The following is a 26,769-nucleotide window of genomic DNA, read 5'->3' as shown; positions in this document are numbered from 1 at the left end:
TAACATAAATGCTTTATTACAAGTTTTATTAAGTGTTGTGTTTCATTATGCTCTGCATAAGAATTTCCTCCAAGTTTATTGCATACAAATCTGTACAAAAACTACAGAAAAATATTCCCTTTACCCACAACAGCAGCAGAATGGCAGCCGTGTGCTGCAGCACCATTGAGTTTTAAGTAATACCAGAGTGATGGAGGGTGCCTCATTTTGAAAACACCATCTCTTTCTAAAATGCTTAATGTTAAACTAATATATTCCTTGTCAAAATGTCTTTGCATGTTATTTAGATGGTAATAGTGTGTTAGACTTATTTAACTGTGGGATGATAAACGGCAGGTAATTTGCATTTGAGAAGAAATGCATCAAAGGAATTAACATTTATGAAAGTTTTATCGTCTTTCAGCTTACTGTCATGGCACAGATGCCAGCTTTCACTGCTGCACATGAACATTCTGCTCCTCTTGGTTGAGGATGTTTTCAGTATATTTTGTACAATTGAATACTGTTTGTTTTGAGAGAGCTTTAAAAATAACCCTGTTTCATTATTTTGAGCAAGTTCTTTATGTTAACTTTAATTTTGGCTTTCCTCTTGCATGGCTAGGTAGCAGCAGATACATGCTGGATTTCTCAAGCTGGCTAACAGCTTTTCTTGCTTTGCCAGGCATAAAAATTCTCTTTCTGCAAAGTGTCCTATCACGGAAAGCATTCTTACTCATTTGAGAAGCAGCAAAGGATCTTTGTTTAAAGATATTGTTAGCTCATGATCAAATTTATTCCTTTCTTTTTTGGGGGAAAAAGTTGCCATTTATACCTTTGAGAGGCAAAGATGTACATCTTTTCTTTCAGTTTTTCCTTTTCCTCATGCAGATATTCTGCAAATGTCCATACAACCAGTCCTTGCTCATTGCAGCACTCAATACACCTATCTGCATAATGTTCTCTTTTGGCAGTAATTCCCCAGGCAACTTCCCTGGCTGGTAGTGAGACAAATACATGTTAGACATAAGGTAGATGCTGCACACCTAAGCCACGAAAATCCCTCTTTGTAAGTCTGAAGAATTGAGCTTGATGCAGTTTAGTTTATAGAAGCCTAGCTTGCGAAAAGAGCGAGGATCCTGACTTGTGAATGCAAGAAGTGAGATCATTTGCAATGAAAAGCTGAGAAATCTTATGCCAGATGTTCGATATGAGGAAAAAGTGACATAGAAATTTAAAAATGCAATTACAGTGCCACCTTGGGTAAAACTACTAAGCTGATATCATGAGAGGTCCTCTCCTTTGCATTGTTTCTCCAACTAAATTCACATAGATGTTTATTAGAGTTTTCCATTTTTGTGTCATTCCCTTCTCAGCTGACCAGCCTGTAAGAATGCTGTAGGAAAATACTTTCAATATAATTTAAATTATTCAAATGTACAGTCAATGATTGCTATTCTCAAAGCTTCACTGTGCCAGAGCCAGCATTCTAAACCAGGATGTGACATCCTTTTGAGTCCAAACTAGAAATTCTGCTCTTTGCTGTAGAGTGGCTATGGTTAGCAGATTAATGGTGCTGCACTTGGTACTCTGAGACTGTCAAAGCCTTTACAGTGGCAGTAATTTACTGTATTGCATATGTTAGTTAAAAATGCAAGATACCTTCAAAAACAGTATTCTAATATCTGCCAGTTTTTAAAAATTGTTATTAAAAATGTGTGCTTTTTTTTTTTTCTTTCAGAAAAGATGTCGGTTTAAGACGATTTTTTCCGAAGAGTTTGCTAGATTCAGTGAAGGTAATTATAGTTCCAATCAACTACATGAAAAGCAAACAAACAGATTCTTAAGAAATTTGGAAATTGCATGATCAGTTTCAATATAGAGCTATAAGTGCACTTGTAGTCTTGCTAAAAAAAATGTCAAAGCTGCCTGTCCAATTGGTAGGACATAAATCTCTGTAGTTCAAGTGGAAGCGTGCAACTGGAAGAACCAAGCCAGTGATTACGTGTCCTTGCTGAGCTGATGTGGGTGAAGTGCCCCTCTAACCTTGAAGACAAAAAGCTTAAAACAGGTCTTCAGATCTGCTACCAAATAACTTATTTTTCTTTCTTAAAAGAGAAATGAGGCTTCTGGAGAAGGAGGATGGGGGCATACAAGAAAAAAAAAGCGTACTTTTAGCATCAGCTTGATGAACCGAATTCTGCCTTTCATGCTCAAGCCTGTAGCCAGCTCATTCAAGGAAGATTTCCAGCCATTTCCATTTATGTTAATCCTAGTTGGGACTATAAGCATTAGTCAGATCTCACTCTCATTGAAGTCCATATGTTCCCAGAGTAAAAAATGCAAATTTTTCCTGGCGTACCCTGAAACAGGGAGGGTTAAGCAGTCTCCAAGTGGTGTTACAGCTGTAGTAGTCTAGATATGGATATCGCAGTAAAATACATCTGCAGTTCATATATGCAAATATAAATCATAAATTGTTGTTTTAGAGCTCGTTTTGGTAAGTAGTGATGGTTTTATAGAGGAGTTACAAATAGAATTTAGCTTCAGATTTATGAAGATTATTCATTGTTATTTAAATGGTAGGATAAACAGCAAAGGTCTGTCATGAATGGATTTTGTTTCAAAAGAATTCTGAAAACCAGAAACTAATGAAGTCAAGTGGATTTAAGTAATCCGTCTGCATTTTAATTTAAGCAATTATCTGGAACCGCTAAAGGGAGAAATTGTGGTGAAAGGCTCCAGACATAAATGACTGAATAAATGCTTCAGAAAATAATATTAGGGAGCCAGAAAACTGACAAAGAAAATTGCTCTTCAGAAATTAAGAAATGAGTGGTTGGAAGAAGTAGCAGGAATTGCCATAAGGTGAAGCTGTGTAGAAACTTGTGTAGATGTGAAGAAACGCTGGGTATCTGAAGAGAAAAGCGAGGGATGAAAAAATGAGTCTTGATTTTTGATGAAAATGATATCCCTATTACAGATAAGTTAGAATTAGTTCAAATAATTAAATGTGTCCTTTAGTTTGTGCAGAAAAGAGGAGTGGTTTTGAACTGGCCGACAAGGGAGGGCTCCTGATGGCCATTAAATATAAAAACAAGTGCTTTTCACTAATAGCGAGGTACAACTTGCATTGTCTTGCAGTGTTAATGAAATTGGTTGATCTACACATTTAGAAGACGACTACTGTACAGAGAGTTTCACCCTATTTGGAGGAGGACCAAAAAGCTGTGATAATGAGATCTAAAATACTTAACAGTGCAAAGTATTAGAAGACAAACATGAGATTAAAAAGGAGGCATTTGATCCACTGATGTATTGCCTGAGCACAGAGTGTAATGATGTTGTGAAAGAAAGCAAGTGCTGACCCCGAGGTGCCAAGGGAGTTCTCTCCACAATGAAAGAGGGAGCTCAGAGCCCTGTATCGCATATATCCTGCTAATAGCACTGGTTATTCATGCTCAAGAAAGAATAAGTCAATCTAAATCAAGCACACAGGAAGTTACTGAGTCAACTGGCCTTCCATTTTCATTGCTTCACTAGAGAGGAATAATAAACTTTCCTTTGTTTACTGTAGTAAATAGTGCCTCTGGGAAGTTCTGACTTCTGTGCTGTACTAGCTGCATCTGTGTGGATATATCCTCTGTATGGAGGAAAATACCTACTTACTTTAAACCATCAGTGGGCAGGGGGAATGGATGTTAACCAGGTTCTTTTTAGTTTGCAAATTATTTTCCTGTTTCTTTACACTGTGCCTTGAAAAATAGCAGAGAAAGAAAATTGTTCATACGAAATATTTTAATACATTTTAGATGTATTTCTCTTGAAGTCATTTGCAGTTATTTTTCATAAAAATCTCTAATGGAATAAGGTGGATAACATCCACTTTTGGGAATGATTTTAAGCTCAAGGAGGGAAGGTCTAGATTAGATGTCAGGAGGAAGTTCTTTGCTACGAAAGTGGTGAGGTGCTGGAACAGGCTGCCCAGAGAGGTTGTGGATGCCCCATCCCTGGAGGTGTTCAAGGCCAGGTTGGATGTGGCTCTGGGGATGGCAGCCTGATCTAGTATTAAATGGGGAGTTGGTAGCCCTGCCTGTGGTGGGGGAGTTGGAACTTGATGATCCTTGAGGTCCCTTCCCACCCAAGCCATTCTACGATTCTGTGATTCCACTACATTGGAAAGGATATTGAGACACATAAGGGTTTATTGTGCTGGAGTGCTGACAACTGTGGCTGCAGTGAGGCGTCCTAACTGGTAGGTAGTAGAAGGTTCTGCTCAACTGACAGATTAATTCAAAGCTGCAACAAAACAGCAGATTTCTTTGTTCATTTTATAACATACAGCTTATGTGTTGAGCTGAGAGTTTTCTCAGCCCGCATAAGTGCCATTCCAAAACTGATCATTGTTTTGTATGGGACTATGCAGGTTTGATTGTTTCTATTACACTCTTTTCTTAGTGCTAGTTTTGAAAAAAAAAATGGGCTATTTAGAGTTCTGAATGTTCTTTCATAGTGTTGTAAAACTGAATGCCTAATCTGACTGGAAGTGCTAACACCAAAAGGAAGTTTTTATTTGTGTAGTGCCTGGAGCCATTTTAGGCAGCGTGAAAGAATGAAGAACTTTAATGCTGTTACAATAGGACAGTCAGATATGTTTTGGTAGAGGAACAACGGTAATTCCTGTCTTAACCTTGACATATTGCAAAAATAAACATGGCTTTACCTTTCATTATTCTTGTAAGTTGTAAGATGAATTAGAATTATGTACTGCCAGAGGTAATTTTTTTAAAACATCCATTTAATCACTTTTGACACAGTCCAAGCTTTGGCCAGGAAGAAAAAAAAAAAAAAGGAAAGAAAACAAAAAGACCAAAACTAATAGTTGCGTTTGTTTTTGACATATTGGCACTATGTGATGTGAGCAGTGATGAAATGGAGCAACTTTGCTCTACACTACTTAACCAGCATTCTTATGCTGTTGTGATTAGAACAGATGACTTTTGTTGGCAGTGTCAGGGTGAATTCTGGTGCCTAGAGTCAGGATGTTTTTATTTGGGATTTTTCACTGTTTGGGGCACGTTAAAGAGATTGCATTTCAGATTCTGCATTTATTGTGAAGTCAGTGGCAGCTTTCCTCAGGCAAATATTTGGCTTTTCATAAGTCTTAGTTTTGATTTTTACATTTCATTTAAAATATTTAATTTAACTTTTACATAAATTTTCAGTTTGCTTTCTTGTAAATCTTAAACTTGGTGCGTGCAGGCTGGATGTGGCTCTGTGCATCTTGGTCTAGTGGTTGGTGACCCTGCACATAGTTGAAACTAGATGATCATTGTGGTCCTTTTCAACCCAAGCCATTCTCTAATTCTACGATCTGACCATACAGTAAGAATCAGTATGTTATGGGTAGTCTGAGATGCTTGTATGCAGAGTTGAAGATAAAGCTACGGCTCAGTTATGACTGGTCGGATGGGGCCCTGGACAGCCTGATTTAGTGCCTTATTTAGTGGTTGCCAACCCCAAGGGGTGTTGGAACTAAATGATCCATGAGGTCCCTTCCAACCCAAGCCATTCTGTGATTGCAAAACAGGAGAATCGGCATAGAAATTTAAGACATAGTAGGAAGATGCAGTCCTGATGGCAGTTCTTTTCTAATGGTAGACAGTTAAGTTGTTGAGAGAAGTACAGAAGGTAGGAAAAAATAGTTCCTGCAGAGGTTAGTGTGTTGTCTTATAAGTCTTATAAGTTTAGTCAAAACTGAAACTCTTTAAATGCGCCGCCACTGATTAAGTGTAACATAATTGACTTTTTAAAACATTTTCATACACAGGCCAAAACACTACGAAAATTAATCCAACAAACATTTCGACAGTTTGCCAACCTCAACAGAGAAGAAAGTATTTTGAAATTCTTTGAGATCCTCTCTCCAGTGTACAGATTTGACAAGGAATGCTTCAAGTGTGCTCTTGGTGTAAGTAAAGGAACGCTGCAATCACCAGGATACTGTGGTAGTTCAAAGTTACATTGGTTTTCTTAGTTCTACAGTTAATTGCTTGTTTAGTTCGCCAGATGATGTAGAGAATAGAGTAGATAAATATTAAAAATCTAAATATATGACATATTTATCGATTTTGTGATTTTCTCAGTTCACTGTTAAAAAGCAGCATTTATTAGTCTGATAAAAATTGTTGGTTTTTCATTTGTGATAGAAAACTGAGCAATTATTTCCCTCGTTTCCTGAGGAGGTGAGACTTCTTAGCCTCTTCCGTTTGTAAATTTTTCTCTAATGCCTATCCATCTCTACCACTTTCAAGTAAAGTTTGAAAGAGACCTTTAAGTTTCCAACTTTTGTGAAAATAGATATTTAGATAGAAAGAGATACTTGAATAGAAATTAGAACGTGAACATCAGTGACCATGAGGAAAGAAGAGGAGATAAAAGAAGTATATAGTTTTCAAACAGACATAAAATAGAACACATGGGAACTTGTACTGATTGAAACAGATCTTCAGGAGGCCTGTCAACGGAAGTTTTGCTACTTGAAGAACTACTTCATTTTACTGTCTTGCAATGTTTGAGGAGTGTAGAAGTTTTTAGAGATGAATTACTGAAAACTACATTGATAACACTGGGGGATAGTGTTCCTTTAAACATGCTGAAATTTGCCTTATCTTTCTCCATCAATTTGAAGTCAAGCTGGATTATTTCAGTGGAGCTGGCAATTGGCCCAGAGGAAGGAATCAGCTACCTTACAGACAAGGGTGCAAATGTAAGTCTATTTCTGTTCTCTTCTCTCTCTTACTGACTTAACAGCTGTGACCTGTTGTGAGTTGAACGTCACACAAAGAGGAATGACAAATCTGGTGTTCAAGTCAAACTCAGAAGAGCTGGGAAATTCAACACATAATGCTGTTCTTCAGATACTAACTCATGATTTGGGGTGGAGAAAACACAATTGGGTTAAGTAGAGAGATGGGGTCAGTCTTAGCCACTCCATTTTTTATCCTTTGTACCCACTGAAGTGGTCTCTTAGAATTTGAAGTGTTAGTGGTGACTTTTTAACAAGAAAAGTGCAGATTATTTTAAATTATCCCCCCCCTTTCTTAGAGAGAATGTGTAAATAAAAAACTTGGTTAGTTGGTATGTAGTGTTTATGCTGACATTGTTGGTTTGTTTTAATTTGTGCTCTTAACAGCTTTTTTATTGCATGATGTTGACCATTTTACAGTATTTATGGTGTAAGTTGCCTCAGGAAAGTGTTTGGGACCTTGACAGTCATGATGCAAGTTGAGTGTATGTCCAACTTCTGTTAAGTGTTCAAAGGTAGTGGAACTATTTGGAGAGCTGAATTACGTAACCAGCTAAAAATGTGTCTTTTACAGCAGTCTGATGATATGTATCCATGCTCTGAGTGCAGATACCGTGTGGGTATCTTAAATTTTTGATATTGACCTCCAAGAATTTGTTTCTGATGTTCTTTAGCGTGGTGCATAGAGTTACTCAACAGTGACCTCTGTAGGCAGCTTTGGTACTTGGTTTCATATGTGAGTTTGTAAATGCAAAATAACAAAATTGAAAAGCCCAGTGATAGTAGAAAGAAAAACAGACTTCCAAAAGTGTAATTCAGAAATAAAAAAAACAAACAAACAAATATGTGCTTCAGGGGTAAATCCAAACTATTTTGTTTTGATTTTGACTTTTTTTTCTGTTGTCTTTCTGCAGCCAACTCACCTGGCAGATTTTAATCAAGTACAAACTATTCAGTATTCAAACAGTGAAGACAAGGACAGAAAAGGGATGTTGCAACTGAAGATAGCTGGTGCACCTGAGGTATGATAGTTGGCAACTATAATAAACTAGATTTCTTTTGCATTCCTTAAGTAAAAAAGAGGAATTTTTATTCTCCTAATTTACAGTACTCTCTTGGTATGTTGTCCTCGCTCATGTTCTGACTTTAATATTCTGAATTTCTCTTCTGTCGGCCTAATTGACAAATATATTGTCCCAATAGTATGCTTCATGTTTTCATACGCAAGTTTAAGCTGAGGACAGCTGAACTACACGTGCATACAAAGATTTCATCTACTGTTGAAGTTTTCATCCACTGTTTGCAAATCTGTGCAAAGGAGGAATAGTTGCTTTTTGGAAGGACATGTAGTGACAAAAAAGGTTTTAAACTGGAAGAGGGTAGATTTGGACTAGGTAACAGGAAGAAATTCTTTACTGTGAGAGCAGTGAGACACTGGAACAGGTTGCCCAGTGAGGTTGTGAAAGCCCTATCCGTGGAAGCAGCCGGGGCCAAGCTGAATGGGGCTTTGAGCAACTTGGTCTAGAAGGAGGTGTCATAGCAGAGGGATTGGAACTGGTTGATCTTAAAGGTCCGCTGCAACCCAAACCATTCTATGATTCCAATATCAGTGTTATTAAAGTTGGTAGTTTGCCTGTATGCAAAACCTCTTCCACTCCTTTTCTGTCCCTTCTTAATTTCAGTTTATTTTGAAGTTGGGGTTACTTTTTAAAGTAAAGAACAAATTGTTGCAAAAGGATAGGAAAGAAGATACCATCTTAGGCATGGGTGTCCAACCTTTTGACTTGCCAGGCCACTTTGAGTGAAGAGGAATTGTTTTGGGCCACATATGGGTAGGTTGCTTGGAAAGTAATGCCACCTATTTATTTGCATAGAAACTACAACTGATGCAAAGAGTACAGTGACACTATTTGTATCCCTGGCTGCTCAGGGAAGTTTGGAGTCACTGACCCTGGAGGTGTTTAAGGAGAGTTTGGATGTTGTGTTGAGGGATATGGTTTAGTGAGAACTGTTGATGATAGGTGGATGGTTGGACTGGATGATCTTGTAGGTCTTTTCCAACCTTGGTGATCCTGTGATTCTGTGCTTTGTTGTAGCAGATTCTCAGCTGCAAAATACTACTTTTCCTTACAGTCACAACTGTTAGCTGTGCATCTTCACCAGCAGTGAACAGGAGCATGCTGTGCTCGTAAAAATGTGCACCAGTGGAGATGTACCGAAGTCTGTCACCACTGCTGCAACACAGCACCCAGTGCCTCACTGTACTCACAGCCACTGTTTGGTCAACATAAACGTTCATGAGCATCAATGAATGTCAGTGGGTGCCTTTTTTTCTGTGTGGAGGAATTCAGTGGCACACCTTTTCTTCATACACAGTTCCATGTCAGATGCTATTTAGTCAGACTGCCCCTTTGCTGCCATCTGTCACATGGCAGCAAAATGTAATGGAATAGTTGTGGGAAGATTGCACCTCTGCTGCACTAGCCAACATCTGCATATGACATCATTGCCCAACATCATAAAACAAGAGGCATTACTTTCAGAGCAGCCCTTGTAAAATACAAATACAAAATACAATATAGTTAATATGTAAGTAGCAAAACACTTTAAATTTTAATATTGTTATTTAAATGTTTAGAAAAAAAGATAAAAAACAAAACCAGTGGGATATTTGGCCTTGTTTTTGTGAAATTATACATCAATCTGATTATTTGATCAGGTTGATGGAAGTGGTTGCAGTTCTGAGTGAGGTCTCCAGGGGTTCATCAGAGATTTTTGATGATATTTAATCTTGCTATACTTTATCCTTGACAGTTGTTCAAAATTTGTGAACACTGCCAAAAAGTGATGACTTTTAGTCAACCACAAAAGATGTGGTTGCAAAGGAAAGGATATTTTTCTTTAGTGAGGTAGAGCCTAGAAAAGTCTGATGAAGGGGCATGATCACTTCTGTGTTGGATATCTGATACGTTGTATTTGAAAATTTGCAGGTCATATATTTATATTGACTATAAATGGAGTCACAGACATAAATTGATTTTTTGGGCAATCTTGAAACCTGTTCTCAAATTTCTTTATCAAAATGGAAGGCAAGGCTGTATATTTTTCGATGTTCACAGGACTGTGTTTAGCCAACATACAAAATGCATACAGCTATGACCTAACGTATGTTATTCTACAGAATAAACAGCTTCTACATAGTTGTTATGATTAGAGCCTTAAAGCAGTGGTAGTATCCAGTAGTGGTAGTGTATCTGGTAGTATCCAGTAGTGGCCTTAATGGTAGTGATCAGTGATTGACTGAAAGTTTGCCCAGCAAGCCACTGACTCGACCCATATCAATCTTACATTTGGATGGAGGGTTTTTCAGCTGTGCTATGTATTAAGTAAAGCAAGAATCTGATAGTTCTATGCTTATTCACATTTTTCTGTTTACTGTTTGCCAAGTGTATGTAAAGTTCTGATGCAATGACACAGCTGTTCTACTCAGTGTTTGCAGCTACAATAATACCTCTTTGTTGTGTGCCTTGTTTTTTTCTTTCTTCAGCCTCTGACAGTGACAGCACCATCCTTAACCATTGCAGAGAATATGGCTGACTTGATAGACGGATATTGCCGACTGGTGAATGGAGCCACGCAATCTTTTATCATCAGGCCACAGAAAGGTAAGGAGGTGTTCCATTCTGGTACTGGCTGTGCTCTGTTCTGCTGATAGATTATCTTGCACTTGAACAGAAGACACAAGGTAGCTTCAAAATCATCGTTTGGAGAATGTTTTCTTGCTAGAAGGAAACTTGAGGTATTTTTGCCTAGGAAAGCACTGACTGTCAGTATCTCTCCACTGCAAATTAAAGTCACTCTTAACAAGGATCTGTTATCTTGAAATGATACACCAGTATCCAAGCAGAAATTCAGGAGATGTTAGTTAGAATGCATCATTCAGGTAGAATTAGTTGTGATTTTTGAAGATCAATTTTCTATTCCCAGGTATCAAAATCTCTCTTTTATTATTTAAACTTTGAGAGAAGTTTTGTGAGTCTATCTCATGAAACAGAGCTAAAGCAACGTATGGATTTTATACGGTGATGAGTAGTTATTTTTATAGCAAACTACAAGATGGAAGCACTGGGATAAGGGTGCAGCTACAGCTAGATGTAAAGAGATAATTAAATTAAATTTCAGAAGATTTTTTTCTAGTTTCAAGTAGTTTTAATTTTTGAAATCTATTCAGTCAAAGCCCCTTAAAATAGAAACTTCTGTCCTTTTGTACTTAGCCTTGATTACGGAAATTCATCCAGCATTTCTGATTCCTAAAACAATAAACTATTTCCTCCTTCCCTATTTCTCTTACAAGAATATACACAAAGCCATTCCGGAAGCTCTACAATCTGAACATAAGTTTTTTTTTGATAGCCACATTTTTGCTTTCTTGTACCACTGGTATTTTATTCTCTGTAGTTCAGATGGGGTAGTGTTACTGACATAGTTCATGTCTTTCGTAGTTCTTTGTTTAGCATCCTGCCTGTGTATGGCTCTGAACTTTTGTGTAATCATCTGCTGTCAAAACAAAGCAAAAAGCAAAGAAAAAAGAAAACAGCAAAAAACCCTGCGAAAACTTGATAGTTCAGCAATGAAGAAACGTGATTTTAGGGTGTTGGACATTTTGATTTTGAACTTCAAGATTGTTCAAGTTATTCTTAAATTCGGGTATTTGTTTCTTTTCATTCTTAAAGTGTGCGAATGAGTGGTAGCTCCCACGCACAGCTTTGTTGGAATTTGCATTAGTTGTGTGACTTCGTCCTCATACAAAGGAAGATGCTCCTTTCAACACAGATTCCACTCTTCTAGCCAACACTGCATGCAATTCAGTGATGATGAACCATTGGCACCAAAACTGAACACCGAAAGGATAAGCTAGCATCAGTAATAATGGTAGTTTATATTTCATCCAACAGTAAAGTTGGTGTTGCTTCTCTTGTTTATTTTATACCTCTGAGAAATAATCTTTTATGCCTGTTTTTATCTGAAAAATATTCACAATTTCTTACCTTTTCTGAAAAAATTGTGATTTGAGATTTCTTAAAATCTTCATTATTCGCTCCCCAAAACTTTCCTTTCAGTACCACCAATGGACTGCTGGTTTGTCAGCATTGTCCAGTAGACAGTGTCCATTCTTGCCATTTTAGCGTTGGTAATATTTCAGAAATTTGCTCCATTTAATTTCTGCTGTCAGTGCAATTATCAGCTTGTTTCTTCGCAACTGGAGTGGCTTCCATTTCTTATCTAAACATAAATGCTCTTAATTCAAAAGCATACTGCTGCCTGCTGACTTCCACAGGCAGTTCAGGTCTTTGTGAAGTCTTAGCTCCATTTATCCAATTCACGATCTTCCATTGCTGTTCATTGTGGCACTAATTGTGCCCCAGTCATGTCTCTTGCCATTTCTCTGCCAAAGCCTACCTTATTTTGCTCTATGCCATTCTTACTCTATCAAGGGAAAAGCTCCCAACCAAATTCTCTGCAAGATTTACCGTGTCCTTGGTAACATAACCTGTTCCATGGTGCGTACAGCTCCATGTAAGACAAACAGGGCTAATGGGTCCTACCTTACTGTTGCTTCAAGTCTCAGTGAAAATTGATGTGCTTTATTTTCACCTCTTTCTAATTCCTTAATCCCTCTGATCTGACTTGCTTATCATCAGTTGTTACGTCTTCTAGACTCCCTGAGCACTTTCCAAGGCAAGATCTCTGATATTTTTTCTGTCATACTGTGCTGGGTTCATCTGTGCTGTGCACTGTGGTTTGCCTGTGAGCACTACTGCAAAATAAATCCATGCATGTAATGCAGCAGGTTTACTTGTTTGTATGGTATCTGTATTAGTGTATATATTAACAGAAAGGAAACAATAATTCATTTAAAATAGCATTATATAGCACTTTGGAACATTCCTCCTTATGCAGATGTTAACAGAATCCTTCCAGTTAAAAAACTATTTTTTTTTTCTGAGGTTTCTTCTTGTCAAATACCATAACAGTAGTCAGCTCACTAAATAATGTTGTAGGAGAGCCGTCCCCACCACGATGCCACCAAATCCTTCCCACAGTAAGCTTTGAAACATATCAGAAACAGATAATATAACAACTCTGGATCCTGCAGATGTGTTTTTTCCCCTCCATGAGCTTTCCCATTCTGTCTTTATTGTAAATAGGTGTGTTCATGGCAAGTTTCTTCATAAATTACTTTCCTTGCTTGCTGTAAGAAACCTGTGTTTTTGTGACGTAATCTGTCCTGCTATCTGCTAGTAATCAAATTTCTCTTAATCTGGCGAGATCACGTAGTAATGTTTAAGCATGGCAATGGCACAAGGAGGCCTTACTGTTCAGTTTGGGCCCCTCACTACCAGAAGGTCACTGAGATGAGGAGGTGCTTGAGGGTGTGCAGAGAAGAACAGTGAAGCTGGTGAAGGGGCTGGAGAACAAGACATATGAGGAGCTGCTGAGGGAATTGGGGCTGTTTAGTCTGGAGAAGAGGAGGCTGAAGGGAGAGCCCATCATGCTCTGTAACTACTGAATGGGGGTTATGATGAGGAGATTCTGCTCTTTTCTCAAATGGCGAGCAGTAAGACACAAGGAAGCTGCCCGAAGTTGCACCAGTGATTTTAGTTTGGACATTAGTAAAAATTTCTTCATGAGTGGTTAGGCAGTGGAACAGGCTTCCCGGGGAAGTAGTGGAATCTCAATCCTTGAGGGTATGTAAGAGATGTGTGGATGATCTTGATCTTGAAGGTCTTTTCCAACCGAAATGATTCTCTGATATGCTTATTTTTCCCATTCTCCCTGTCAGTGTCTGACTGTCTACTTGGGGCTCATCTCTGGCAGCCACAGGGGTGTTGTCCATTGTGACTGGTCAGTGTTATGTCCTGCATATACCACTTGTTGCTCTTGAGCAGCTCTACATTCTCCTTCCTTCTCCCCAGGACTTTCATGTTGTCTACCTCTGCTCCCATATCAATCAAAAGGGTAAAGGGCCAGATCTATTCAGAGCATTGCTCTATTGCTAATGAGAATAAAATGAGTCATGCTTTCTGCAGCCCCGGAAAAATGATCAGAAATAGTGGGGGCTTACTTACATAGAAGCCATGCATGCAGCCTCTTTTTTTTAACCAATCTGGAAATGAACATTCATTTAACTTGTTCTACAGTCTCTACTTTCCTCTCTCCATCCTTATCATTTTCTTGCACCATCTCATAGCTATCTACAGTTGCTTACACCTTTATTGCACTGGACAAATCTTTTTTCACTGTCATAGAATTAGATAATGCTTTGGATTGGAAAGGATGTTAAAGATCGTCTAGTTCCATCCCCCTGCCATGGGCACAGACACCTCTCACTAGTTCCTTTTGGCCAAGTGTCCATCCAACCTGATCTTCAACTCTTCTGCGAATCCACAGCTTCTCTGAGCAACCTGTTCCAGTTTCTCACCATTCTCACAGAAAATAACTTCTTCTTTATATCTCATCTAAATCTTCCTTCTTTTATTTCTGTCTGTTACCTCTGTTCTTATCACTACACTCTGAGAAAGAGTCCCTCTTCACCTTTCCTGTAGACTCAGTTTAGATACTGGAGGACCACTATAAAGTCTTCCTGGAGCCTCCTCTTTTCCAGTCTGAGCAACCCCAACTCACTCAGCCTGTTTCCATAGGAAATGTGCTCCATCTCTCTGATCATCCTCATGGCCATCCGCTAGATCTGTCTGCTCCAGCAAGTCAGTGTCACATTGGAGGCTTCAGAGCTGAATGCAGTGCTGCACCAGGTGGCATTTCATGCACACTGCCTTTCTCCAGTTCCATCAGTGTTCTTCATTCCAGCATCATCAGAATTAGACTTTTGTGTTCAGAGCAATTAGTCTGCCGTTTATGTCTTGCCCATTTTAGAGCTGTTGATTCTTACGGTTGTCTGCTATGCTCTGCTTTTTAATGTCCCTGCTTTCTGTGGCTGAAGTTGAAAATAGAACAGCTTTCTTAAAGCAAGCAATCATGAAAACATAAATGTACTAACAGAATGCTAATCAGATCACAAACTCCAGAGTCTTGTGAAATGCTTGTTTAATCTCAGATCACTCCATATCCCTCCATGTTATTACTTGTTAGCTATGTAATTCCACCTCTCCTTCTCTTCACATTCTCCTTATCTCATAAAATCTGTAAATGGGTTTCTTGACAAGTAGAATCAGGATTCTGTTGAGAGATGTTACGATATGATCCTTGCTTTATTTTTTGCACACCAGTGAGATGCTGTTCTGTAAGTGAAGTTGGGAGTTGCGGAAGCAGAGTGGGAGATAAGTTTAAGGAAACTTAATATTGCCCTGGGAAGTTAGATTTTGTATTTATTTCTCTTTAGATCTTCTTTGATATGTAGCAAGTGACTTTACCTTACACTGCCAGTTGCCACCTGTATTGTGTTTCTCTCTTTTTAGAGGGTTTGGAGTCTGTTTACAGGAGAGAGAAACAAGCTTATCTGCAGTTGAAATCTTTGAACAAAGCACTCAGGTCCTGCTGTGTTACAGAATTGTTTCTCCAGTCCTGAAATATGATACTTACATGTTCCACACACACACACACAAAAGAGGAAATTAAAAATTCCATCTTTAGAAGACAATTTTGAATGAGTGTAATTAATATGCAATTGAATTGCCTTTTCAGTATCAAGGTTAGTTAGTTTGAATAGCAGTTCATTAACTGTACTCCAGTTATCTTGAGTTAAAATGGAGTTCTGTATGTTTGTGTCATTTCCTAAACCTTTAAAAGCAATGTACTGCACGTTTGTTACATCATTAACACCTGATTCACCATTACATTCATTGCCAAATGTGGGAGAGGTGTTGAAGTAACCAGCAGCATCATAACTGCCAAGTTATGGAGGCTGGAATACAGGACATTTTCACAGACTGACAGCTGATGGAAGCATCAAGAGATACCAGATGGACTTAAGCTTCTGAGTCTTATTGCCAATCCTAGGGAGGACAGCACGGTGCTGGGCAGGACCAGTTTCTATGCCTGTTTCTCCAAGCTTGATGTCTTTTGTCTTATTTTCATCCAGTGTGAGTCCCTCTTGTGCCCATTCTGGTCTCTGTTTTTTGGATAACCCTTCATCTCCAATCCTTTTGATGCCATCCAGGCTTCCATTCTTGTACTTGTCACTCCACAGTACCTTTCTGGATCTTTGCCTTTTCTTTCTTTGCAACTGGAAGTTATTCCCTCTAACGTTTTATAATACCTTTATGTCCGGTTCTGCCTCATGCTTCTTGGATGAACTGGCTGTCTTTCTTCCACCCTCCACTTCTAAGGTGCTTGCTCATATGCTTTGGAAAGCTACTGTGCCATCTCCAAAAATCACAGCTCTTTGTTTCCCTTCTTTCCTATATCTTTCTTTGCAGCAGCCTCATCTGACCCTGAGGTGCAGCTCTCTCTTCCTTTTTACACTTTCAATTAAAATTGAGCCTGTCTCTTTTTGCTCCAGTCTCCAAACTCAGTAGCTTTGTAGCTGGATCTGGAGGATCTGCACTTGTTTTTGAAGGGAGGGAGGAGGGTGTGCAGCCCAAGTCCACACTCTTCCATTTCTTTCAGGACACTTTATCTGTACTACAGTGATTTGGAGGAAGATGCTTGTTTTAATTGCCCTCTTTCTCTCCTTCCCTGCATACTTCAATCTACTTCAAATTGTTGGTGTTTTACTGAAGGGTTGGTAATTTCCCCATCCTCCTTTTCCACGAGTGTAATGAGCTTCTCATCAAAGAGATATGAGACAAAATACTTTTTATCCAAGCATTTATACACAGGGCCATTAGCAAAGAAAGATTGGCAGAGAATTTGAAAATAGTTTATAAGGAGACATCCTCATCTCTGGCTTCTAGGCATTACTGATGTATGATTTCAACCCAATGTGAAGTTAATATTATATGCTGTATACATTGATGATTTATATCAGTATTCTTGTTTGGAAGTCTACATTGATTTCGGAATTTCATGTGTGTGTACATTAATACATAGGTATTTATATACTGTACTTACCTGTGTACTGTAATATATGGTTAGCATGTCTTGGAAATGAGAGAAGTATTTCTTAGTAGAGAGATGAGATTTCTGCCATACCTTTTCCAGGTGATTTATCAGAGTTATTTATTGTGAATAAAAAAGTCTCATATTCTGTATACATTATTATTCTCAGATAAGACTTTGCCAGAATGTATGCATTGCTAGTTGGAATGAACTGTGTTGGTGTGCTGCTGTTGATATAAGTATTGAGTGGTCTTATGAGGCAATGCAGTTTCCCTGGAAGGTTGTGATGATTACTATTTCAGCCTTTTATATATTGGACATTGAGAGAGGTGATTGGGAAACTGAAATACAATTTTAATTCCATTTTCTTCTTCTTTACACAGAAGGTGAAAGAGCTTTACCATCAATACCAAAGTGAGTTTAATACTTTCTTTTTACATATATGTAGTTCAAAAAATGCTTTCAAAAATGGTTTTGTTTAAGTGACACTTGACACTTTTTGTACATGCTTAATTTTTATTGTTGCCTTTGGATTCTAGGACAAATAGCAGGCAGGCACTTGGAACCATGGGGCGTAAATGACTAACAGCAGCATTATAGATACCACAAATGAAATTTGAGGGAAGAAAACTCATAGTGCATCAGTGATACTTGACAGTAACAAAAGTAGGATATTCTGGAAAAAGCTTGACTGGGATTCAGGCTATTTATTTTGAGTCCATGAGTAAACTTAATTACAGGAATGATGCCTAACAGTCTGTGTATTGTCACTTCAGCCTCTCTGTAGATCAGTCTGCAATGTTGGTTTTGCTATTTGCTTTACTGCTTATGCAAAAATACAAAAATTTTCTTCCTGTAATAAATCTTTTATGTCTTTTTTTTTTTTTTTTTTCAAATTATATTTCCATCATGGGATCAGTCTGAGTTGGAATCTCCAGGTTCAAGTGCGATAAAGAGTAGCGTTCATAGAGCAAACAGTTCTTGATCTGTTTTATTTTTAAATGTACTAATGTATCAAAATATACATTCGGTAATGATTATAAATGTGTTGAAAATCTTTATATCTGGCAGAGAGATCTGATTTCTTTTTCTCTGAGTGATTTAATGGTGGCACTTTACCCAAGGTATTTGCATCTAATAATTCTTTGTTTTCCTTGAGCCTTATCAAGCAGTATCCAGTTGCTAGAGATAATGATTGAAAGGACTGTAAGAAGTGTAGCAGTTTATTGTGTCTTCTTTGTTTTTCCTTCGGAGATCAGGAACTGTACTACTCTGAGCCAGCCACCTCATTCTGTTTCTTCCTTAACTCCTAGAGTGAGCCTGCCATTTTTGTTACTACTTCTTAATCTACTGAATGCAATGTGGAACATGATTTATTCCTGATTCAGCAAGAAAAAAGCCACTTGGATGCTCTTCCTTCACAGGTCCTGCTGCAGTCTTCAGTAGCCAGGTGGTAGATTGCTCACAGTTCAGAAAGGGATAAAAAAAACAGGGAGGAAAAGCAAGTAGAAGTCCATGCAGGAAGCAGGAAGATTGGTAAACAGTGTGCACTCACATAGGAGATGAAAACTTTTATTTGAACGAACTGAGAAAAACAGAATGATCTAATTACAGAGTTTTCACTTCAGTGCTTTTTTTTTTTTTTTTCTTTTTCCTGTCTCTAGGGATTTCTAGGATAAAGTAAGGTTTGAAGTAGAAACTTCTTCCCGTTTTTGGGACAGTTTACCAATACTGGCATTGTAATGTTGAGTCTGTTTACAAGAGCACCACATACGCTCTTCAGCTGGCAGCAGGGGAATGGTCTTTTGTCAAGTGTAAAAGTACTAGCCAGCACCATCTGGGGAGATTTGCCTTTACAGATTTCTCAAAGCATAAACTGCTGTACTCCTCTCATAACATTATAACTATGGTTATATATGCACGTGTATGTGAAATAAGTTACTGGAAGAATTCATTGAAATTTGTTAGTAATCAATTTCTATAGCTAAAACTGTCTAATTGTAATTGTTTTTCTTCATTTATTTGATAGGCAAATGAATTTAAAACGGCTCTATAAAATAAATCAGCTTACAGACAAGAGCTCGATTCATAATTCCTGTTTCCAGTATTGAATACAGAAAGTTGGAAGATCATCAGACTGTCTACAGTGGCAATATTTAGACATGCACTGCTTAACTTTAAAACCTTTAAACAGTTTTGTTTCTCTTGCTTTTCTTAAAGTTTGTTCTGTTGTTGCCAAGTTGCTCTCTAATTAAAAGGTAACGCATTCTCTCCACTCTCACTCCCCCAGCTGGGTTTGAAGTGGTAGATTCCTTTCTGACTTTTCTCCCCCTCAAAATGTGTCACTGTGGAAAATGGATTGGCCCTGCTAATTACAGTAGGTGCCCTGTTAGGATGAATTCACAGTGTATGTGACTGTGAAGAATGTACAGCATTCAGCGATTCAAACCTCTGTTTTACAGGCTGGCCAACAATGAGAAGCAAGGAGTAAGGTCGCACACAGTCTCTGTATCAGGTAAGGCTCTGAAAAAAATGCAAGTTTATTTTTATAGCTAGCAGATGTTTAGACAGATCTTTCCTCACAGTTAGCTCGCTTGTTGCCCCATGGCTGTTGATTTTCCCATGACCATAGCTGTGCTGACTTTGCAGTAGAATTCATAAAGAGAAACTTTTTCAGCTGTCCTTCTGTGCAGTGTTGCTTGTGAGAGCAGCCACATCCATGTGGGGAAGCAGGGGTAAAATACTTGAAGGCAAGGCTGACTGTCAGTGTTTCCACTTAGGCCACTCGTCACCAAAATTATCCATCTTAAATTACCTGAGGATGTGTTAAATTATGAAGGAGTAGCTTTGAAAAGTGAAAATAAGCCATTAAATATCTATCATCACTTCTGAAAGAAGAAACTCAATAGCAAATTTGTTGTAGCTGCTGCTTAGATCAAATCACTTAAATTTTTTGCTGTTGAAAACCACAAGATAATTGAAGGATGATGAGCATGTAATGTAGTAGGTGTTGTTTCTATAGCTTACAGGCTTTTAAATTTCTGTTAGCAACTATGTTTGTTTTTTTTTTTTTTTAAGTTTTCATCCTCCAGAGAACATTTTTATTTTAAAGACCCTCAACAAATCCTTTTGAGGGATTGATTCAATGTCTCAGTAGGAAATGTATTGTTAAGTACTTATACATGCTATCTATAAAGGAGATTTGCAGTGTGGAAGTGTTATTAAGATTGTGGTACGTCCATATAGATTTATAGTGTTTGGCCACAGACCTCAAGAAGCATTACTGTGACCCTGTGGAATGTCCATCCTTGACTTACAGGAAGGCTGCAGCTTCACTGGAACATTTTTGCGACCATTTAGTGGCACATACTCAGGAAATGGAGAAGGAGGAATGGTGCATAGATGTTTGATTCATTTCCTACTTTTCAGATTCCCATCCCCATGCTTAAGTTTTTTTTAAAGGTGTTTAAGATTCACCGCTGGGATGAGAAGTCCATATTTAGACCTTGTGCAACAGCATTGGTGAGAGGATCTGGAATTAAAATGTCGATCAAGCTGCAGAGGTATGAAAGATCTTCATCAGTTAACATTACCTCTCAGAGTCAAACAGCAGCTGACCAAGCAAGGTTTAGGGCGCTGAGGGAGATGAGCAGGAAGCATGATAAGCGTGTTCTGTCTTTTCGTTCTTCTCTACTCTTCTGAAGTAGATGTTAATATAGGGAAGTTGGCTGTGATACCGCTTACCTCTGCTGTGTAGGGCATCCCATACAGGTGATCGATAGCCAAATGGGAGCTTTGCTGCAGTGCCAGGGCTAGAGGGTTAGCATCTAGCAAAATGCAGGAGGTGTACAGTCAAAGAAGCTGTAAAGTACAGAGCTGGCTCATAATGACAGAAGCAAAACAGTCAGTTAAAACCAGCATATGCCCTTGTCTTTCTTTCTAGTAACAAAATCAGAACCAATAATGCGTTCTTCTTTTGTAGTGAGGTTTTATAGCTTTCTACAGAGAAATCATTGTTCTTGTTCCTGTACCACGTTTCAAACCATTGGAAATACTGACATAATACTGGAATGGTTAAAACTACTGCATTTATTATTCAGTCTCAAGGGTTTGTTCTTAAGAAAGGCACAAAGAATACTGAAATTCTCTTTTTATTGTTTTTGTTTTGGTTCAGTTTGGCCCCACATTACTTTGAAGTGTGCTGTGAATGTCAGGATATTGAATTGAAGTCATAAAGTTGAGTGATAGCGATTTCTCCTTGGAAGTTTTGGCTTACCCTAAGGAATCAACTTGTTATAAATGAGGCAGTGCTTCATGTAGATGTGAAGAAGTCCCCTCCTGTCGTCACGTGTAACTGATCCATCATATGGAACAACAGAGGCAACAGATGTACATTATGTTCAGCTAACCCGAGAGTTACAGGTCAGCGGAGTCCGACAGCTGACAGCATCCAGTGCAAAGCCAGCTGTGGATGATGCTATCTTGGTTTGGAGAATAAGAGCTTTTCTCTGGTGACATTTAAATGCCTCAGAGCTAAGGACTTCAAATAAGACGATCTTTTGTAACTTTCTGACAGCTGTAATATCATTCGTGCCTTTGACAGTTTAAATCATAAATTAACTCAGCTCTTTGTTGCAGTGAGATTGCTGTTCTTTATTTAGATCTCTCACAGTGCTAACACTAAATAGTAAAAAATCATAAACAAGTTACTCTCAGGAAAATCTAGCAGTCAGACGTATTTATAGCATTTATCCCCTTACTACTGAAGGAAAATTTCAAAGTGAGCTCCCTACCACAACTTGGAACCAAGCAATAGCTGAATGCTGATGTGGAACATGATTGGTGGTCTAGAAGTACAAGTATTTGTCTGAAGTTTTATAGGGTTGAAAATGAGCTTATTAATGAAAGATGTCTTGTCTTGCTGTTTGAATTACGTATTAATCCACCTTGAAATGTTTCTGGTCTAGTGAAATGAAAACTTGTTCTTTCCAAGTCCTTCAGAATTCCAAGGCATACAGAAAATGAAAGTTTCTAAAATTTTTTATTTTTTTTAACTCTAGTTTTAAATAAAGACCTTTTCAAACTAGTGAAGGGTGAAGTTGGCTCCAGGAATCTCAAGCAGCAAATTGCTGAACTGGGAGCCAAGAAATGTTCCCTAAAGGCCGTGTGTCACTGAACCAGGTTGCACTGTGGCTTTCTCTGTTCTGGCATTCTTTGTCTTAGCTATTTGTATTTAATACTTCTTACAACAGGGTGATACTTCTTACAACAGTGATCTTTTATTATGTGCAAGTAAGAAATTTTTTAAACATAATGGGAATTTTGCACCTCAAATTTTACATTAATCTGTGTGTTTATATATAAATTAAAAGCCCAGTTAAATATGACAGTTAAATATTGCATTTTGGATTTCTTTGGCATATATGGTGTTTTTGTTAAAATTACCGAGTCATCAGAAGTATTCTAGTTCATAGTTGGATGGCTCCACCTTGTATCTCCCTCTCCATCTACTTGTGTTTTTTGCATTAGGAAAGCATTCTTACTGCTTGGCCAAGAGGGCACAATCAGGAGACAGTAAGGCTGAATTATTGGCCGTGTGCAAATAGTACATCTAATCTGTAGGAAAAAATGTAGCACTTAAATGTGATTTTATTGACTGCTCTAATCTACAGAAACTTATTTTGGCCAGCAGTTAGTTTTGAAATAGCAACCATTAGCCTTAGTAAGGCGATGTGCATATTTCCTGATCTGCATATTTCCAAAAATAACAATTTACCCCATCAATTACATATTATAATAAGTATATATGTATAATTATATAATAAGAAAGCTACACAGTTGTTCACTCACTCCCAGCCTTCCCAGCGGGATGTGGCATAGAATACAAAAAAAAACAAAGTAGAACTCATGGGTTCAGATGAAACTGTTTACTAAGATAGAGAAAAGGATAATAATTATGACAAATATATGTATTTAACAAGTGATGCACAAGCAGTTGCTCACCACCCCCCGGCCAATGTCCAGCTAGCCTTCCAAGCAGCAGAAGAGAGCAAGAGATGAACCTCCAGCCCCTTAAAAACTCCTTCCCCATGATGTCAGATAGTATGGAATACCCCTTTGGCCATTTAAGTCAGCTGTCTTAATTCTGTTTCCTCCCAGCTCCTTGGGTCCTTCTTTGGGAATGGCCTTAGCTCTGTGCAATACTGCTTAGCAGCAACTACAAACATTGGTGTGTTACCAACATTATTTTTCTTGTAGAACCAAAACATAGCATCATAAAAGACACTGAAAAAAACAGTTCCATCCCATCTGACTTAAGCCATCTAAGCAACAGATTCTGTGCCAGATCCTTTATTGGGGAAATAGGTAACTGAAAAAGAAATTTGTTGTGTCCTGTTCCATAGTTGACATGGCTGTTCTTAGCACAAAGAGCATGTTAAAACTGAAGCTGAAAGGTTATACCATGGCTTAGGTCTAATAGTTGCACTGCTTATGCCCTGTGTAGGAGAAACTGAGTCTTCTAGAGGGAGCTTTATAGTAGAAATGTTAGGACTTTAGCATCCTGAAACAGATGTTTCTTTGCCAGCTTCCTGTTTCTACTGTAAAATCAGACTCCTGGTATAATGTCATTCCACTTAAATCACTTACCATGGTTAATTCCTGATTATGGCAGTGTCAGTGAAATGGCATAGAGAAGATAGCTCTCAGGGGCAGTTTATGAGATACTGAGTTTGAAGTAGCTGTCACCTTAGTCATTTCATTTGGCTGAGATTTAAATTTGAATTAAATATACTTTTCTGAAGGAAATAGGCACAGATGCAGGGTATGGTGCAGCTCATTCAGGAGGCAGACTTCAGTTGGTTACCAAGAGCAATATGAAGCATAGCTAGAGCCAACTGTCAAAGCACAACAAGCAGCAGACAAAAAACCACCAAGTATATTCACTTGATTCCAGTATTACAGCAATTATGAATGTTCTTAATAAAGATAGTGTCAGTGTAGCAGGTGACCAGAAAGTCTGTTAACGATGAGGGCTAGTCACAAGGAGTGCTGTGAGCAAGGATGGAAAGACAAATGGGATTTTGTTGAATCACTTCTACTTGCAAAGCACCGTGCGTGCTCTGTCTCATAATTCTGTACTAAAAGTCAAAGTCTGCACTGTGTTCATTTCTGAAAGAGTTTCTTGTTTAGGACTTACCATTTCTCGTTCCTTTTCAATAAGTTGGTAGAGTAAAAAGGTGTTTTTGCCCAAGGTTGTAGAGCAGATATTTTTGGAAGCATGCTCAATTTATCAAGTCACTACAAAAAGACAGTGTTGAAAATTGTATGCAATTTATTATGATAAAAAACAGTTATCTTGACTGCTTACGACTTCTGTCTGTTCGCCCAATTATGTCACGTTTGACAGCTCATTTTCCTGAAGACTGGCACTGTTAGCATAAATTGCGTCGTTACACATTCTGATTATCAAGTAATTAGAGGAATATAAAGTCTGTACAGCTGTAGCTCAGCTGCGTGGTCAAAGAACTGGGAAGCATTTGAGTCAGATTTGGGTTTTTTTTTTTGGCAGACTACCCTTACAAACCTTTAGCAAGTCATTTGTCTCCAAAGAGAAGCTACTTGCATAACTCACCCAGCTATTTTGATAATAAGATAATATGCTTTAAAATACCCTTAATGATGATAAATTACGGTGTTAGGCTTCTCATCACAGTCGACTAGGCAGGTGTTATCTCTTTGCATTTTAAACTCACTAAAATGCTGCTTTTCATGCACAGTAAGACCAGAATGAACTGTGATGACTGGGAGCTCTCTGTCAGTGCCTGGGAATGTACTGCCTTGATTTCATCAATCTCCATCATAGTTTAAAGCTCCTCCCCCTCTTTCACTCCTCCTTTGCCATCCATTTTTTTTAATATAAGCAGACACTTCAGTAGTTTGACTGAGCAGATGTTCCATGCATTTTCACATTTGTTTGTTGTTTATGTATGTTTGCTTTGACAAATACATGAAAATAACAACGTTTATTCCTTCCACGTATTTTTTTCCCATGTTTTTTTCCCCAAGCTGGTTCAGGAATATATACTACAGTAGAAAGGGATGTTACCTTTTCCAGCTTTCCATTCTCTGCTCACACTGTCCAGATAAGGAGCTCCTCTACATCATAACGTCCCTTGTAAAATAGGAAGTGGAATGGACTTTTGGTATGCAGTAACTTCGAGTGCTTAGTACTTGGGAGAGGCACTGAACAAAATAAAAGCAATCCTGTGAGTTTTGTTTTCAGCAGCATTTTTGAGCTTTGTGGGCATTTAGGTAGAAGCCAGCATATCAATGGCTGGAAGTCAGTGTGGAATGGTGTCAACGGTTTATGGGCTGGTCCGGCCCAGTTCCGTGACCAGCAGGGCGGAGGGATCTGCGGATCCGCGCCTCTGGAAAAGGGGAAGCAGGGGACCCCAAAATACTTGAAAAAAACAACAGCACTGATCTGAGGTGGAACAAATGATTTTACTAAATATAGTATTAGTAAACTACAAAGAGAGAGAGAGAGAGTCTGTTTGAATTGTATAGACCTCACCACAATCCTGGGGTGAGAAGTGCAGTCCAGTTGAGTGACTGAAGTACAGACGGCGAAGTGCAGATGGCGAAACGCAGGCGGCGAAGCGCAGGCGGCAAAGCGCAGATAGCGAAGCGCAGACAGCGAAGCGCAGACAGCGAAGCGCAGGCGAAGAAGAAGGCTCAGGTGACCTTGCATGGAGTTATATCCCCTTGCTGACCGCAAAGCCTCCTGGGGAAATGTAGTTCTTCTCCGACGGACGAACATTCGGCAGATATCAAACCCCACCCCCAGTGCATTACATGATGTTATGGTGTGGAATACTGATGACCAAAAATCATAAAACCATGACATTCCACCCCTTATTCTACATCACTACATCATGCTTAACACATGGGATTACAGACTGCACTCCCCCAACATCAAATTCCCTTGTGGTACACACTGAACATCCCCGTTTTTCTGCATCACCCACCAGGTGGACCCAGGTCCCTGGGCAAAGACAGTTCCGCGAAGAGGTTTGCCCTTCCCAGAAGGAGGAAAAACCCAAACTGCTTTTCCTAACATGTTCTTTACATGTACTACAGGGACCTTATCTCCCTCTACAATATGTAGGGAGCTGGATTGGGTAGGACCATCTCGACTGATTGATCCTCTGGTGTTAACCAGCCAGGTGGCTTCTGCCAAGTGCTTCTCCCAGTGTTTAAATGTTCCGCCACCCATTGCTTTCAACATGGTTTTTAACAACCCGTTGTAGCGTTCGATCTTACCAGAGGCTGGTGCATGATAGGGGATATGATAAATCCACTCGATGCCATGTTCTCTGGCCCAAGTATCCACAAGTGAATTTTTAAAATGAGTCCCATTATCTGACTCAATCCTTTCTGGGGTGCCATGTCGCCACAGGATTTGCCTCTCCAGACCTAATATGGTGTTTCGGGCGGTAGCATGGGGTACTGCATATGTTTCAAGCCACCCGGTTGTTGCCTCCACCATGGTGAGCACATAATGCTTACCATTGCGAGATCGTGGCAAGGTGATATAATCAACCTGCCATGCCTCCCCATATTTGTACTTTTGCCATCGCCCTTCCTCCCAGAGAGGTTTCATCCTCTTAGCTTGTTTAATTGTGGCGCATGTATCACAGTCATGAATGATTTGTACAATGGCATCCATAGTTAAGTCCACCCCTCGGTCTCTGGCCCATTTGTATGTTGCGTCTCTTCCTTGATGACCTGAGGTCTCATGGGCCCACCGAGCTAGAAATAATTCACCCTTGTTCTGCCAGTCCAGGTCTATTTGAGCCACCTCAATTCTGGCAGCTTGGTCTACCTGATGGTTATTTCGCTGATCTTCTGTAGCTCTACTCTTG

At 38.9% G+C, this 26,769-nt stretch overlaps 1 protein-coding gene across 10 annotated transcripts in view; it reads left to right on the top strand.

The window, feature by feature from the left end:
• Positions 1-26,769, top strand: part of PTK2 (protein tyrosine kinase 2) — a 201,937-nt gene that overhangs the window by 113,453 nt on the left and 61,715 nt on the right. For all 10 annotated transcript variants that reach the window (XM_052703579.1, XM_052703581.1, XM_052703578.1 and 7 more), the window contains 7 exons: positions 1,718-1,772; positions 5,807-5,947; positions 6,668-6,745; positions 7,699-7,806; positions 10,332-10,449; positions 17,227-17,257; positions 19,306-19,358. In XM_052703579.1, the coding sequence (XP_052559539.1) occupies positions 1,718-1,772; positions 5,807-5,947; positions 6,668-6,745; positions 7,699-7,806; positions 10,332-10,449; positions 17,227-17,257; positions 19,306-19,358 (584 nt within the window). The remainder of the gene's footprint in view (positions 1-1,717; positions 1,773-5,806; positions 5,948-6,667; positions 6,746-7,698; positions 7,807-10,331; positions 10,450-17,226; positions 17,258-19,305; positions 19,359-26,769) is intronic.

Source organism: Tympanuchus pallidicinctus, unplaced genomic scaffold (genome assembly GCF_026119805.1).
Source record: "Tympanuchus pallidicinctus isolate F22 unplaced genomic scaffold, pur_lepc_1.0 scaffold5, whole genome shotgun sequence".
Taxonomy (NCBI): Eukaryota; Metazoa; Chordata; class Aves; order Galliformes; family Phasianidae; genus Tympanuchus; species Tympanuchus pallidicinctus.
The sequence above is the reverse complement of the archived record's forward strand: the minus strand, read 5'-3'. Positions and strand labels throughout refer to the sequence as shown.